Here is a 17458-nt window from a genome sequence, read left to right on the forward strand (position 1 = left end):
CCATTTGTGTTACTGTGAGTCTGGATTAAATTTAGCTCAAAAGACCATGTGTAAAATTCCCCAAAAAGTATTTGGACATTAAAGTCACACTTAAAATATTGTTGCAGGAGACATTGTATATATTTACTGCTCATTATGGCACCTGAACATTAAAAAGCCAAATGCAAACTGTAAATAAGGTACTGACTGTTATAAGGGACTTATAAAAACCACAAAAGCTAAATGAAATGATGTTCTTCTGTTTTGGGGGCCTGATTCTTTCCTTTGTCTGTAGCCATGCTCCCTGTCTTTTTGCCACAGCCCTGAGTGTCTCTGCCTCTTGATTTAATCTCATTCTAGTGTTTGTGTTCACTGCAGAGCTATAATTACTCTAATTGGCTTTTAATTAAGAGCGGCAGGCTCTGTCGCTGAACAACAAAACAGGGATTATTCAGAACAATAAATAATTGATTAAATCCTTCAAAATTCCCTGGGTTGAAAAGCCCCTCCAAATCTCATTCCCGTTGATTGCATGTCGTTTTTTGTATTTGTTTTTTTTTTTGTCTTATGTGTTTTCGGGTGGAGTTTCCTTACTGCTGTGTGTCTCGTGACATATGTGATTCACAGTCCATGCTGGATAGAGATTTTTCCTTCTCCTTGCTGTCTGTTTAATGCATGTTGCATGCAGGATTATGGGCTTGTTGCCTTGGATGCAGAGATTAATAGCCTTTTATCTGAGTGTCCGCCAACTGACAGATGCTCAGTGTTTGGTTACCATTAGGCAAAGATTTTATGTATTAAGAAGAGTCTGTGTGACGGACACAAGCCACAGCTGTGAGGTTGCTCATTTGGACACAGTGCATTAGAAAGCACTGAATCTTATTTGTTTACTTCAAAACTTTCTCTTGATTCTCAAAGCCTTGTTGACTATTTCTTGTTCATTTGTGTCTATGTATGGAAAAGTGTCATTTTGGAAACAAAAAATGAAATACTAAAAGACAATATGAAGCAGTATTTGCAACATGTTTGACTTGCGCAATGGGATTTATTTAGTGCAACAGTTATTGGTGGGAAATCATTTAGGGTGGGACTTGATTGTGTCTGTTAGGTTTTGGTTAGCCTAAATGTTGTTATTGTTAGGCTGTGATATTATTGGTTCATTTATTTTATCCCGCCCACATGACTGGTTACATCCGCAGAAAGTCGTTTTAGAGGCGGAGACCGTTCTTACATGACAGATTATGAAAGAAAGTACACATTTATTAAGAAAGTAAATCGGTTTCATTTTGATTTCATGTTGTCTTCAACAATAAAAATCTTTGTTTCTACTGTTTTATTAAGGAAATCAGAGCAATAAAGTATCTGCTGTAGAACTACTGTGCTTTAATTTTTTTCAGTGTTGAAATCCTGAATAGAAAACTCTTACTCCATAAAAAAGGGATGATTTTTATTGTTTCTGCACTTTTAAGAGTACTTCACCCAAAAATGAAAATTCTGTCATCATTTGCTCATCCTCATGTGGTTCTACCCCGTAAAGTTCTTCCTTTCATGTAAATTGTGTGCAGTATAAGTCTTCTGAAGCCTTAGTATTATAGCTTTGTGTGTCAAACAGAAAATTTAAGTAATATTCTGGGTTCAATACAAGTTAAGCTCAATTGACAGCATTTGTGGCATAATGATGATTACCACAAAAAATTGTTTTGACTCATCCCTCCTTAAAAAAAAAATCAAGGTTACAGTGAGGCACTTACAATGGAAGTGAATGTTGTTGACATTACATCGTCATGGTAATGAAGTTGTAAAATTCGCTATAACCTTACACAAAAAAGGTTATCACACTAAAATCATGTTTACATGCATATTGTTTGTCTTGTGGCTATATTTTTGAAAACATGAGTATTTTAACTTTCAGAAATCGGTCCCCATTCACTTCCATTGTAAGTGCCTCACTGTAACCTCGATTTTTGCTTTTTTTGTTTAAGAAAAGGAGGGGCAAGTCAAAATAAATGCTGTGGATTGAGTTTAACTTGTATTCAACATGGAATATTCCTTTAAGCAGTTATGAACTTTTTTTTTTTTTTTTTTTTACATTTCTGGGTTTGGAACGTGCATGTAAACTATAGTGGGGTAAATTTCTATAGATGCATATGGGACACCATCGCAAACATTATTTTTGCATTCCCATTTGATCAAACAGCAAAAGAAATAATGCACTATTACATTTCCATAACTTTCCAAAAGAGGAAAAAATAGAGAGAGATAGATTATGGCATTCAGAAGAGAGAAAAATGCCAAATTATCACGCCCTTAGAAACTGTATTTGAAACAACATAAAAGCAGTGCTTTTATTATTATTATTAATGTAGCTAACACAAAAAATAATATTAGGCAATAAATTTACTTTTATTAAAATATTTATAAAAAGTTAGCTGGATTTTCATCGCTAAATTAAAGCAGGAATGTGTAATCACAGTCTGTGAAAGGGTCTATTCACACAAATCTAGCGTATGGCTTCAGAAGACTTGGAATAAAGTGCATAATTTTTTTTAACCCCTTTTATGCCACCTTTTTGTCATTTCGGAACATTTGGAATGATATGAGGGTGAGTAAATGTAAAAAAAAAAAAATCCTTTTTAGTGGACTACTCCTTTTACCATATCGTCACAGTAACTCAAAATACAAGTACTTGATGCTCTCTTGAGGATTCCTGTGATAGTTGGGTTGTGTGTTGAGACTGAATGCTCCTGTGAGAGAGTTTATTTATAATGCGTGTTCCTATGAGAGCTGTGTTTTGTATTGTATCTGTGGTCCTCTGCAGAGCACCATAAACCCAGTGGATGGGGTATTCCAACCTACCGCTCTCAACGCCTCTGTAGTCAGTGCCAGTGCCATGCCAACGCATACCACTCTCCCAACAGGTGAGCTGCCCCCCCTTCTCTATTTATTTCTCACACTCTTTCTCTATCTCTGCTGTCCTTTAAAAGTGTCAAATGCTGTTTGGTTTATGGCTTCTCTGCATTGCCATCCAAAGATTTGGAAGCTTAGAGATTAGATTTGGTTTGCAAATTCTGTGTGTTTTTCAGACCAAGGTCATATAAGGGGTGTGTTTTCGTCCACAGATGGAGCTCAGGTGTGTAAAACGGAACAGAGGCCTTCTTCTTTATCCGTGGGCCCTGTTGTCACGGTGATGGGCAGCCTTCAGACACCCACTCCCAACAGCACAGGTACGAACCAGTTGTCAGGCAGTCATGAAATGTACCTAGTGTAATAGGCACTAAGTAAAACTGAAAGTATTAAGAGAACTAGAGTGAAACTAATCTCATAGTTCTTTGGAAAGTTACTCAAATGGGAAAGTTATGGATATATGTTTGTGAAGGTAACGGATGTAAACACTTCTAAATAAAAAGGCAAACCTTTGAAAAAAACTATATATTTGGATGAAACTTAAAGTGAAAACAATAAATTCAAATCTTTCATTCATATTGTGAAGAAAGTTTCTGAGTCACCTTCAGTCTGTCTGACCTGATATTTGTTCATTTATTTAGTCTTTGCAGTGTGCAGATGGTGCTGGTTTCACCCTGATTTTTAAGCATCGCAGATAAAAACATTTGGATCCTTAAGTTGTATCTAAACTCCTGTCAATCCCTAATTAGGGTTAGTTTCTCACATGTTGTGTTAGTCAAACACCTTTACAAAAATAATTGTTGCTAGATTTGTAATCTCTGTCCAAAAGAAATATCCTAATTAAAATATCCAAAAGAAATATACAATAATTACTACCTCCCAAAGAATTTTGCAAAGAAATAGTTAACTCAAAAATGAAAATTCTGTCATTATTTACCCACCTTTGTGTTGTTCCAAACCCTTTTGGACCTTTTGGTCACTGTGAACGGTCAGTAAATGGCAAGAGCTGGGTAATGATTCTTCAAACATTTCTCTCTTGTGTTCCATGTCAGAATTAACCTCGTACAGGTTTGGAACGACATGAAGATGTGTAAATTATATTTTCCTTTAAGAATAGTAATCTTTTTTTTTTTTTTTTTTTTCCTACAACTTCTATTTGAACTCATAGCTACTGTATTAGTATTCCTCTGCATTGAGGAAGCTGGCAGAGCTGTTCTCTCTGCAGTGTGCGTTTTCCCCTGACAATCATTAGTGCATTAGAGTGTCCAGCTTCTGCTGAGGCAGTGCAGGACAAGCTGAGTGCAGCAAAAACACAGCAGGTCGGTAGCACTCTGGACAGCAGTGCAGGAAACTAGACAAAAACAGTCAATCCCTTGAATCTGCACAAACTGCAGACTGTAAATTAGGATTTCCATTTAAATTTAGAGGGGTTGCTTGGGTTTTAGATAGAGCTGATTTGTGTGGAAAGGTTTGTGTGCAGACTTGGTCTTGAAAAAAGTACATCCGCACAGTTATATTATTCTTATTCTACTTTTTTCTGTTGTATTTTAATGCTTTTTGCCTTGATCCGGCACTTGTTGAAGAAGTGTTGGATGTGCATACATTTTTCCTTTCCAGACTTGGTCTTACCACCAACATAAAGAAACTTTTCACTTATTAGATTGACAGCATCACAATTATATTGATTCTGTCACTGTGTTCATATTAGCACTTCCTATCAGCTATTTCGTCTTTGCATTCCTAAGCTTATTTTCCTGCAGTACTTTATTGTGTCCATTGATGCACTTTAAAGGGATAGTGTACCCAAAAATTTAAATTCTCTCATCATTTACTCACCCTCATGCCATTCCAGATGTGTATGACTTTCTTTGTTCTGCTGAACACAAATGAAGATTTTTAGAAGAATATCTCAGCTCTGTAGGTCCTCACAATGCAAGTGAATGGTGACCAGAACTTTGAAAGTCCAAAAAGGACATAGAGGCAGTGTAAAAGTAATCCATACTACTCCAGTGATTAAATCCATATTTTCTGAAGCAATAAGATCAATATTAAGTCATTTTTTTACTGAAAATCTGCACTTTCACTTCCACATTCTGGTATGAATGTGACTTTCACATTCAGCCACCTATTGGTTGGGGCTGGTCAAAGGTGGAGATTGATAGTAAAAAAAAGGACTTAAATATTGATCTGTTTCTCACCCTCACCTATCATATCGCTTTAGAAGATATGGATTTAACCAGTGGCGTCATGTGGATTACTTTTATACTGCCTTTATTATATGTGTTAACATAATTGTTGTGTGATAATCACTTTCCAACTTTATCTTTGTAAAGTAATTAGAGCACAACCGATATGGGATTTTTGAGACCGATACCGATTTAAGAGAGGGAAAATTCACCGATTACCGATATGGTGGCCGATATAGTTAATTTTTGAGCTGGATTTTGCACCAATATGACTATGAAAAGGTACTCAGAAGGTTGCTTTCTTAAACAAATATTTTTATCAAAGAATATTTGACATTATTATTATACATTGTCAACAAATTCTAGAAATGAACACTGAGAAAATAAAGAATAAATAAAAATACAATAAATAGCTTAAAAAAAACATCAGTACTGTATGTTTAGTATCAGTCAGTTGCTGATAGGGCTGCAACTAACGATTATTTTGATAATCGACTAATCTAACAATTATTAGAACGATTATTCGACTATTCGGGCGATTATTGCAACGATTAATCATTAGCTCTAAACCGACTATTCAGCTTGTGCCCCAACTTAAAAGGTTGTATTAAATGTGCTTGCTAACAATAAAGAGGACAAAATCATCTTTTAAAAATACCTATAAATGACATTCACTGAATTAAAGGGAAAAAATACTTTTTATTATGTTTAATTCAGTAAACATTTCACTACAAAAAAATCCTATTGTTATCAAGTGTATTTGTATTTTTTTTCCATTTTAAAATTGTCTAAAAGTCCTTAAAACAAGATACATTTACTTGAGAAGTAACATATAAGATATTGAGACTTGCTTTAAGAGAATGTATCTTAAATATAAGTGTATTTTGTATATAAGTGTATTTTTTCACTTGGTTATACTTCTGCGAGTGCAGTAAAGACAAAATATACTTGTATTCAAGATCTATTCTCTAAAAGCAAGTCTAAATATCTTATATGCTGCTTCTCAGGTGAATGCATCTTTTTTTTTTTTAAAGGATTTTTAGATATTTTAAAATATTTGTATTTTTAAAATTATATTCAACATTCTCAGATAAAAAAAATAATTCTTCTGCAGTATAGCTGCTAAAGTAAATGTACGTTGTTTTAACAGAGTTTTAGATATTTATATTGGAAAACAAGTTAAAACAATAACAAATAAAAAATGTATTATTTTGCAGTGTATATTGGGGTGAAGACCACCCTCTCTCACCTTTTTGTTCACTTCAATCCATCTTTAACTCGCAAAAAAACAAACTCGCTCTTATTAATAAGCTGCGTTTTGCCAATTTTCTTCATGATAAGAAATGCGCAGTGACATATATTATGATTCAATAAGATGCCATCACGTTATAATCTAGCTGCATTAAGCACGCGCACTCGAGGAACGAGTGTCCCCGCAACAGAGTGTACCTCAGCCGGGTGCAGTTTCAATCTCTCCCCCTTAGATCGGGACACTTCGCGTAACTCAGAAGAGGCGCTGACCGCACAGAGAAATGCCAGTTTCCTTATTTTAACTTTAATAAAGCTATTAAGCATTAAATAGAACTGCATTAAAGATGTAATGCCGGGGTGTTTCCTTTAAAGACGCTCGACACGCAAGTTTTGCTTAAGCTGAGCGTCAGCTCCAGCTCTGCTTATTCCACAACAAGAGTGCTTCTGTATGTACTTATTTTGTATTTTTGCATTATAATTCCCACATACTTTGTGATCTACATCACCTGAAGCTGTTTGGAAAGTTTAGAGTGTGTCTGGACTGTGAGATGTGTTTTCTTCCTCTCCTCAGTCAGGCGCGAGCTGCAGTGCTGCTCTTGTGTGCAATCATTAGAATTTCTTATGATCTTATGTTACGATAAGATCAAACGACTATTCGACAACAAAAAATGTTGTTGTCGATAACGTCGACTAATTGTTTCAGCCCTAGTTGCTGACCATTTATATAAAGAATAAATTCAAATAAAATAAATAGCTAAATGAACGTCAATACAGTTTATTATCAGTCAGTTGCTGACCATTAAAATAAAGAATAAATTCAAATAAAATAAATAGCTATATAAACATCAGTACAGTTTAGTATCAGTCAGTTGCTGACCATTAATATAAATAAAAATAAAATAAATAGCTAAATAAACATCAGTACTGTTTAGTATCAGTCAAATGCTGACTATTTTAATACTGCCCATCAATTATTGGCAGGTTGTAAAACAAGAAGCATTTACACCTGCCGAGACAAGAGATAAACAGCGGCAGTGGTGTTACACCATATTCTGCTATACAAGTTCAGGGGAAACTTTCAACGGTGGAAAACCAGACCCATAAGGCCTGCACCCCTGAGTCTTCTATTTACTGTTGTACATGAAACTGGTGTTGAGCAGGTAGAATTCAATGAAGCTGTCAGCTGAGGACATGTGAGGCGTCTATATCTCAAACTAGAGACTCTGATGTACTTAACCTCTTGTTTAGTTGTACATCTGGCCTTCCACATCTCTTTCTGTCCTTGTTAGAGCCAGTTGTCCTTTGTCTTTGAAGACTGTTGTGTTCACCTTTGTATGAAATCTTCAGTTTTTTGGCAATTTCAAATATTGTATAGCCTTCATTCCTCAAAACAATGATTGACTCACGAGAAAGCTGTTTCTTTTTTGCCATTTTTCACCTAATATTGACCTTAAGACATGCCAGTCTATTGCATACTGTGGCAACTAAAAAACAAACACAAAGACAATGTTAAGCTTCATTTAACCAACCAAATAGCTCTCAGCTTTGTTTGATATAATGGCAAGTGATTTTTCTAGTACCAAATTAGCAATTTAGCATGATTACTAACGGATAAGGTGTTGGAGTGATGGCAGCTGGAAATGGGGCCTGTCTAGATTTGATAAAAATTACTTTTTTGGTTTTTTTACATCAGTAATGTCCTGACTATACTTTGTGATCAGTTGAATGCCACTTTGGTGAATTAAATACCAATTTCTTTCCGAAACAGCTAAATCTGTACATTATTCCAAACTTTTGGCAGCCTGTGTGTGTGTGTGTGTGTGTGTGTGTGTGTGTGTGTGTGTGTCTATATATATATAATATATATATATATATACACACACACACACACACACACACACACACATATATATATACACACATACATACACACACACACACACACATACATAAACAAGGGACGAGTCAAAATAATATTTTGTGGTAATCAACACATGTTGTTTATTGAGCTTAACTTGTATTGAACCTTGAAGATTGCTTAAATAATTCAGTTGTAATTACATGTTAACATGAACACTAATATGAGACTGCAGATTTTTGTTGTCACTTTGGTAAGATAGTGTCATTAGTGTAAATGATGCAGTGAGGAGTGATTACAACATTTGCATAAGAGTGATCGGCAGTAATGGTGCGTGTGACCCTTGTATTTGAATATGCATGTTTTGCGGCAAGGAATTAAATGGCAAAGGTTGATTCAGTGTTTGAAATAGAGTTTAAAATGTTCAGCCTTCGAGTGCTGAAACAGTGGCCTTTGATGGCCTTAGAATGAGTTCGAAGGTTAAACTGAAAGCATTGTTTAAGATTATTGATTGGGTCACCACAGATGTGTATGGGGTGGCTGATGTTATGTTAACACCACTGACATATTCCTAGTTTTTAACCATCAGAGATTGTGCTTGTGAAATCAGCTGTGTATGATATTACTAGAATCATGGCTCATTTTGTGTTTATTTGAAGCAGATATACCGCCCACCTATGCAAAAGCTAAAAACCTCAACCCATAACAGGAAGCTAAGTTGACTGTCGGCTGTGGTGTTTAATTTTTTATTTTTAAATGAGTGGTGTACTTCAAGCTCCACTACACACACACTCAACATATTTACACACATGCATTGGTTTAATTTTCTTGCTTTGTTTTCAGGGAGTGGTCCCTCAGCTCCTAGCAGTAGTGGAACGTCGCCCAGCCACATGAACGTACTGCCCCACTCAGTTCCTGACTTCTCCTATTCCAGCAGCGAAGATGAGTTTTATGACGCAGATGAGTTTTATCAGAGCAGCACCTCACCGAAACACTGCATAGAGTGAGTTACACACACATACTCCAATAAAACACTGCATAGAGTGAGTTACACACACATACTCCAATAAAACACTGCATAGAGTGAGTTACACACACATACTCCAATAAAACACTGCATAGAGTGAGTTACACACACATACTCCAATAAAACACTGCATAGTGTGTTACACACACATACTCCAATAAAACACTGCATAGTGTGAGTTACACACACATACTCCAATAAAACACTGCATAGAGTGAGTTACACACACATATTCCAATAAAACACTGCATAGTGTGAGTTGTGTATATATAAATGTAACACTCTTCAATGGAAAGGAGGAGGCGAGAACCGGCTTGATGATATAAATAATACTTTAATGAGAAACTGAACCAAAAGACAGACACACACACACACACAGGTGTCGGGCAGCTGCCCGTAACTTGCTCTCTGTCGCTCTGCCGTCTCCGGTCACCTTTATCCCTCTCGGGCTTAATCAGCCTAATTAGGGGCTAATTACACACTGTAACAGTGATCGTACCAACTAAAAAAACACAATAATAATATTTATAAGAGGGAAAGGCCAATGCGGAGTGGCAGCGGGAGAAAGAGAGAGGAGAGAGAGAGAAAAAAAATGATAATTTACTCACCAGTTCTCCGATACGCCGTAGCCTGGTCCTCGGCCACTCCTCCACCCTCTAGCGGACAACAGCCACGCATCCCCGGGCGGATCGGAGGCAGTCCTCCGGCTCCTGGCAGACGGAACGCCCCGCCGTGTTCCGGTGGATGGAAGGGGTCTCCCCCGCTCCTGGCAGCAGTCCTCCCGCTCCAGGCGGTCGGCCAGGAGCCCCTCCCCGCTTGCGGTCGGCGGTTCTCAGACCCCGCCGAGTTTCAGCAGCTGGTAGGGGTCTCCTCCGCCCCTGGCAGTGGCCCTGACCGCTCCAGGCGGTCGGATAGGAGTCCCTCCTCCCCTCGCGGTCGGCGGCCGTTCCTCCGCTCTCAGGCGGCCGGGCTCCTCCGTCTCCCGGCGGGTGGCCGCGGCTGCTCTCCGTTGGGGTGGATGGTAATGGCGAGGACTCTACTATGGCGCATACCTCCACCTTCCTGGATTTTGGCACTAGTGTAACACTCTTCAATGGAAAGGAGGTGGCGAGAACCGGCTTGATGATATAAATAATATTTTAATGAGAAACTGAGCCAAAAGACACACGCACACACACACACACACACACACACACACAGGTATCGGGCAGCTGCCCGTAACTCTCTCTCTGTCGCACTGCCGTCTCCGGTCGCCTTTATCCCTCTCGGGCTTAATCAGCCTAATTAGGGGCCGGGTGTGCAGAATCACGACCCGGCCCCGCCCTCCGCCCTACCACAATAAACAACAACACACTGATTTCATCAAAACAATATACAGTGTCATATACATGCAAAAAGTGCACATATAATTAAAATCCTGCATAGAGTAACATACATACACTGCATGAGTTTAATTACATGAATTCATATACACACACATTTACAATTAGAACTCACTGCTGGATGTGTAAATGATAGTAGAACCTGTCCACACGCACATTAACTGGAACACTGCATAGAGAAAAAACAATAGTGCTTAGAGAAATAACACATACTCCTCTGCATTATTTTCTGCAAACACCAAAATAAACACACTGACATAAATAAAACGGTACAGAGACACAGTTACACTCATGCTTACACACACACACACACTCTCCTGAATCTTCACATCAGATGTCCTGGAAATAAGCTTGTTTGTTGCGTTTTGAATCCAGCCCGAACAGAACTTCTGCTGTGAACAATGAAGACAGTACAGCACTAAAACGACCAGACACCAACGAATCCATCAACTCCTCAATGTCTAATGGCACCACTGATGCAGGTACACAAAACGTGCATCTCCCACGATAAAAAGGATGTTTAACCCAAAAAATTAAAACTTAAAGCTCAGTGGTAAAATACGCTGGCTACCACCCCTGGAGTTCGCTAGCTCGCTAGTTCGAATCCCAGGGCGTGCTGAGTGACTCCAGCCAGGTCTCCTAAGCAACCAAATTGGCCCGGTTGCTAGGGAGGGTAGAGTCACATGGGGTCGCTATAATGTGGTTCGTTGTCGGTGGGGCATGTGGTGAGTTGAGCGTGGTTGCCGCGGTGGATGGCGTGAAGCCTCCACACGCGCTATGTTTCCGTGGCAACGCGCTCAACAAGCCACGTGATAAGATGCGCGGGTTGACGGTCTCAGATGCAGAGACAACTGGGATTCGTCCTCCACCACCCCGACTGAGGCGAATCACTACACGATCACGAGGACTTAAAAAGCACATTGGGAATTGGGCATTCCAAATTGGGAGAAAAAAAAAAAACTTCCAAACTGGTATGACTTTCTGCCGTGGAACACAAAAGGAGATATTTAGCAGAATGTCCAAGATGCTTTCTTACATACAATGAAAGTGGATGGGGATCGAAGTCTGTGAAGCTCAGTCAAGTACTAAGAAAGATTTCTGAAGCCACATGATGGCTGTGTGAGGAACAGACTGAAATTTAAGTCATTATTCACTGAAAATCTTGCTCTATTGCCGTGGTCACCATTCACGTTCATTTTATGGAAAAGAGCAGCTTAGACATTTTGCTGTAAGTTACTCTTTTTGTGTTACATTGATGAAAAAAAAGTCAGCTTTTGGAACAACATTAGGGTGAGTAAATGACTTTTTACTAAAAAAAAAATATTTTTAAGTGAACTATTCCTTTAAATTTCTACTAGACTGCACCATTACAAATAATATGTTTGTGTTGTAACTCTTTTCTTGTTGCTGCTGTTAATTATGTGTTTGCTTTGTCACATTAGATGAGATATTCAGTGTTTGCTGAGTTCTATGGTGTATGTGTGTATGTTTTTCTTAGATCAGTTTGACAGTCATGATGAGAAGGATGATGAGGGAGAGGGTGAATCTGTGGAAGAACACAAGAGTGTCATCATGCATCTGCTGTCTCAAGTGCGACTGGGCATGGATCTCACCAAGGTAAACCCAAACAGCCATCTCTTTTTCTCATTCTTCTCTTTTTTTTCTTTTCAGTTCTACCTCTCAGTCCATCTTTTTCATCTGCAGGTTGTCTTGCCGACATTTATCTTGGAGCGGAGGTCGTTACTGGAAATGTATGCAGACTTCTTTGCCCACCCAGATTTGTTTGTAAGGTAATGTTCCTTTCAGAAGACATGCTTACTTTCCGTTCACTGACTGTTCTATTGCATATAGCACACAAAAATGGAAAGTACGTTCTCAATCTTGCAAGCTATAATATGACTGGATGACTTTACACAACTTCCTGGAGTAAGATCATACAGGATGTTTTATCAGTCCGCCTGAAAAAGTTGTTTACAAAGTACCGGGTTGAGGATGAAATAATCACTGAATGTGCACGTAGTAACAGGATAACTAGATAGCCACGAGCAGATCTGTATATTCCACTTTAGGGATGTTAATGATTAATCAAAAAATGATTAATTGTCGTTAATAATTTGAGCGATTAAGCTTATCGATCGTCAATTAATTAATTTCAGGACAAATGCGTTCAGTAATTATGACGGCAGACATTGAAAAAGCTGTCTATACAGTCACCCACCACTAGAGGGCGCTTGCGGGCTGCATGGCATGTCTTATCCGCTTCACAGAAGAAGAGATGCACAGCTCAGAGATGAAGCGGGCTCAATGTAAACAATGTTGGAGCGTTTCTCTATAAATAAACATGAATGTTTTCTGCACACACCGTGAAAGTACAACATGACAACAAGCACTGTCGATAATTCTGTAAAATGTCTGCAAAATACTTATTAATTTAGGACTTTTTAAAATTCTCATCGAGTCTACACATTTTTTAGCATTTTTCATAGGGTCTGCCATTCATTTAATTAATACTTTTTTTTTCATGCTGGTCCGCTAGTATGACATCATCTATTTCAGAAAAACCTTTCCCTAAATGGCACGTTAAGATTAAATGAATTGTGGTTGGTCGCTTTACTTATCAGTCTGACAATCTCTTGTGCAGAATAAGCTGCAATAAGTACCAGATCTTTTGCTGTTTAGTCAAAGCTCTTAAGACGCGAGACTGCTTCCGTCCTGTCTTGGAAGTGGATCTCACAGCTGTGCTACCATATGATCTTTCCTTTCTTAATTCCTATTAATCCTGTTAAAATGATTACAGCAGTTCTTTCATTATTGACTAGCTGAGCCTGAGCTCCAGCTTACAACTCTTGTGATTTACTTCTAATCAATTATTTTTCAATCCATTTATGATTAACTAGTTTTGTCTCTACTGGTTAATGTATTTGTATTGAGTTTTATATTGGTTTTGTATTGAGCACTGCAGTGCTCCCTCATAAACACTAGTACTTTGGCACTAGTCTCATTATTGATTTCTCTGCCACGTCCTACAGTATTGCTGATCAGCAAGATCCAAAGGATCGCATGGTGCAGGTGGTAAAGTGGTACCTCTCAGCCTTTCATGCTGGTCGGAAAGGATCTGTGGCCAAGAAGCCCTACAACCCCATTCTGGGCGAGGTGTTCTTCTGTCACTGGGACCTGCCCTCTGAAACAGAGGATTCTGCTTCTTCTGTGAGTATGTGTTTAAGGGTTTAAAGGAATAGTTCACCCAAAAATAAAAATTCTCTTCATCATTTACTCACCCTCATGCCATCCCAGATGTGTATGACTTTCTTTCATTTGCTGAACACATATTAAGATTTTTAGAAGAATATCTCATCTCTATAGGTCCATACAATGCAAGTGAAATGGTGCCAAACTTTTGAAGCTCCAAAATCCACATAAGGGCAGCATAAAAGTACTCCAGACGACTGTGGTGGTTAAATCCATATCTTCAGAAGCGATATGGTAGGTGTGGGTGAGAACCAGATCAATATTTAAGTCCTTTTTTACTATAAATTCTCTTCCCTGCTCAGTCAATCTCCACCTTAACTTTCACATTCTCCTTCTGTTTTTGGTGATTCACATTCTTCATGCATATTGCCCCCTACTGGGCAGGGAGAAGAATTTCTAGCAAAGAATTACTTAAATATTGATCAATTTCTCACCCACACCTATCATGTGTCTGAACAAATGGATTTAACCACTGGAGTCATATGGATTACTTTTATGCTCCCTTTATGTGGATTTTGGAGCTTCAGAATTTTGCCATGTATGGACCTACAGAGCTGCGATATTCTTTTAAATATCTTCATTTGTGTTTAGCAGAAGAAAAAGTTTTACACATCTGGGATGCCAGGAGGGTGAGTAAATCATGAGAGAATTGTCATTTTTGGGTGAACTATCTCTTTAAGGGGTTGTTCACGCAGAATGTGTTTTTCTAAGAAAAGAATGTTTGCAGTACTTTATCTTATTTGGCACAATAAACTGAGATGAGCAGCTTAGTTTACCATAAAAACAAAATTGAATTGAGTCCAGATTCAAATAAAATCAAATAAAGATGACAGTGGGATGAATATAATTCTAGTGCTCCCATAATTTTATTTGAATTTTTCTTCCTTTCTCTTTCTTTCTGTCTTTCTCTCTCACTCATTGTCTTTTTCTATCTGTCTCACTTTGTCTTTCTAGGAGTCTTTATCAGACGGTCCCGTGCCATGGAGTAGCAAGAACAGTGTGTCATTTGTGGCAGAGCAGGTTTCTCACCACCCTCCCAGTGAGTGCTCTAACTAGTCATTATTGAATGAGAAATTTAAATATTTTGAAGTCTCAACCCCCACCACCCATTTTACCTAATACCTTATACTCTGTTACTTAAAGTATGTTTTCTTTTTTTTTTTTTTTTTTTTTTTTTATATATATACATCTTTCTGCAGTATCTGCATTTTATGCTGAGTGTTTCAGCAAAAAAATCCAGTTCAACGCCCACATCTGGACTAAATCGAAGTTCCTTGGAATGTCAATTGGTGTCCATAATATTGGTCAAGGTAGACAGGGAAATTCATCTGTCAGTAGTAATTAAGTTGCACATCAGTGTTACTGTAATGCTTAATTGTCCTCTCCTGTCTACCGTAGGTTGCGTGTCTTGTCTTGAACATGATGAGCACTATATTCTTACTTTTCCCAATGGCTATGGAAGGTAAGCGTTTTCTGGTTCTATCTCTGTTTTCAACATGTCTAGAGTATTATGCTGTTATGGAGGAGACAGTGCATCTCATCCATTTAACTGTGCCCCTATAGGTCAATCCTCACTGTTCCTTGGGTGGAGCTTGGTGGGGAGTGCAATATTTCCTGTTCCAAATCTGGCTATAGTGCCAATATAGTTTTCCACACCAAACCTTTCTACGGAGGAAAGAAGCACAGGATAACTGCTGAGATATTGTAAGTCAATGGGAAAAAATGAAAATTATGTTCTCATATACTCACCCTCATGTTGTTCCAAACCAATATGACTTACTTTCTTCTGTGGAACACAAAAGGAAATGTTAGGCAGAATGTTAGCCACAGTCACCATTACCTTTCATTTCATTGCTTTCCCTTACAATGAAAGTGAATAGTGACTGAGACTGGGGTTCTGCCTAACATCTCCTTTTGTGTTCCATGGAAGAAAGTAAGTCATATGGGTTTGGAACAACATGAGGTCGAGTAAATAAGGGCTTATTTTTCTTTTTTGGCTGAACTGTCCATTTAAGCAACAGATGCATTATTATCCAGATAAATTGAAAGCACTCGATATTCAGACTGCTTTCTCTTTTAGTGCCCCCAATGATAAGAAGTCATACTGCTCCATTGAGGGAGAGTGGAATGGAGTGATGTATACAAAATTGGCTACCGGGGTAAGTTTGAACCCAAGAGAGGCAAGAAAAGGAATTACATTAAGATTAAAACTGAAGTAGTATTCTTTAGAAAAGTGATCACATTTGTTTTCCTCCCAGGAAAATGCACTATTCGTTGACACAAAGAAAATGGGCATTGTTAAGAAGAAAGTGCGGAAATTGGAGGACCAGTTGGAGTATGAATCCAGACGGTATGTAGTTCTTTTCCGACAAGCTTTTTCCTCTACTCACTAAGTGTTTTCTTCTAAAACTTCTGAGACTGGGTTTGCCGCAGCTCTTAACATCTCCAAAGGCCATTTACTCTCAAGCTGTTATTATTAAAACACTTTTTTACATTTTCTTGAGCTTCAAAGTTTGGAAGTCATGGGAAACCAGCCTTGAAAACCCATTTGAATTTTCTATGCAAGAATGAACTTTCATGTCGCAGGTTCTTTAATCTACCTCATTTATTATCCGCACGATGTCTACATTTTTTTTCCCACTTGATTCTATGAGGTATTGATGTAGCTCAAAGCCAGTTCAGTTTTATTGTTTTTGTTATTTTAGCTGACTTTACACGGTGTCTATGCTAAACGTTAGCGGTGACTCAAAACCTTGTGATTTTCTGGTCTCTGGCCTTATGATTTCTTTCTTCTTACTGTATCTATATGCAGTTGTTGCAGTCCTAACATTAATTGTGCAATTATTGTGCTTTTCTAAAACAACCCAAGCAAAGTCTGTTTTTATACTAATGGATTTCTGGTGGAAACGAAGTAGAGTTTTATTTTAATTTGACTTTTTTGTAGTTACTACCTTAGTGTAGTTTTACAGTTGATTGATCTGTGTTAGTGACCATTCTTAGATGACTTTAAACTTTATGCTTCCAGTGTAGACTATGTTATTTGCTGAACTTCAAAAAGGCAGGTCATGTGATGTGTTTTCTGCCTGGGTATCTTTGTGAGATGAACTGATGCAGATCTCTGTTATTTTTGTCTGGCTGTCAGTCTGTGGAAGGACGTGACACTTAACCTGAAACTGAAAGACATCGACGCGGCAACAGATGCCAAACACAGGCTGGAGGAGAGACAGAGGGCGGAGGCCAGAGAGAGGAAGGAGAAAGAAGTGCAATGGGAGACGAGAGTGAGCGTCCTTAAATACAGTACATGTACACGTACAGGGGAATAAGAAGAATAAATGGATCAAAACACAAATTTTCATTAAAACATTATTACCAAATTACAGTATTACTGTAGTAAAACCATGGTTAAAGGAAGTTTACCCAAAAATAAAATTTCTCTCATCATTCACTCACCCTCATGCCATCCCAGATGTGTATGACTTTCTTTCTTCTGCTGAACACAAACAAAGATTTTTAGAAGAATATCTCAGCTCTGTAGGTCCACACAGTGCAAGTGAATGGTGACCAAAACTTTGAATCAACAAAAATCACATAAGGGCAGCATAAAAGTAAACCATACGACTCC

The 17458-nt window shown here is 38.1% G+C and overlaps 1 protein-coding gene across 6 annotated transcripts in view; it reads left to right on the forward strand.

The window, feature by feature from the left end:
* Positions 1-17458, forward strand: part of LOC127424109 (oxysterol-binding protein-related protein 9-like) — a 53343-nt gene that overhangs the window by 32193 nt on the left and 3692 nt on the right. For all 6 annotated transcript variants that reach the window (XM_051668956.1, XM_051668957.1, XM_051668959.1 and 3 more), the window contains 14 exons: positions 2798-2897; positions 3099-3203; positions 9022-9181; positions 10963-11069; positions 12086-12204; positions 12292-12377; positions 13617-13794; positions 14791-14875; positions 15036-15146; positions 15235-15298; positions 15400-15540; positions 15917-15995; positions 16095-16186; positions 16979-17114. In XM_051668956.1, coding sequence (XP_051524916.1) covers positions 2798-2897; positions 3099-3203; positions 9022-9181; positions 10963-11069; positions 12086-12204; positions 12292-12377; positions 13617-13794; positions 14791-14875; positions 15036-15146; positions 15235-15298; positions 15400-15540; positions 15917-15995; positions 16095-16186; positions 16979-17114 — 1563 coding nt within the window. The remainder of the gene's footprint in view (positions 1-2797; positions 2898-3098; positions 3204-9021; positions 9182-10962; positions 11070-12085; positions 12205-12291; positions 12378-13616; positions 13795-14790; positions 14876-15035; positions 15147-15234; positions 15299-15399; positions 15541-15916; positions 15996-16094; positions 16187-16978; positions 17115-17458) is intronic.

Source organism: Myxocyprinus asiaticus, chromosome 33, assembly GCF_019703515.2.
Source record: "Myxocyprinus asiaticus isolate MX2 ecotype Aquarium Trade chromosome 33, UBuf_Myxa_2, whole genome shotgun sequence".
NCBI lineage: Eukaryota > Metazoa > Chordata > Actinopteri > Cypriniformes > Catostomidae > Myxocyprinus > Myxocyprinus asiaticus.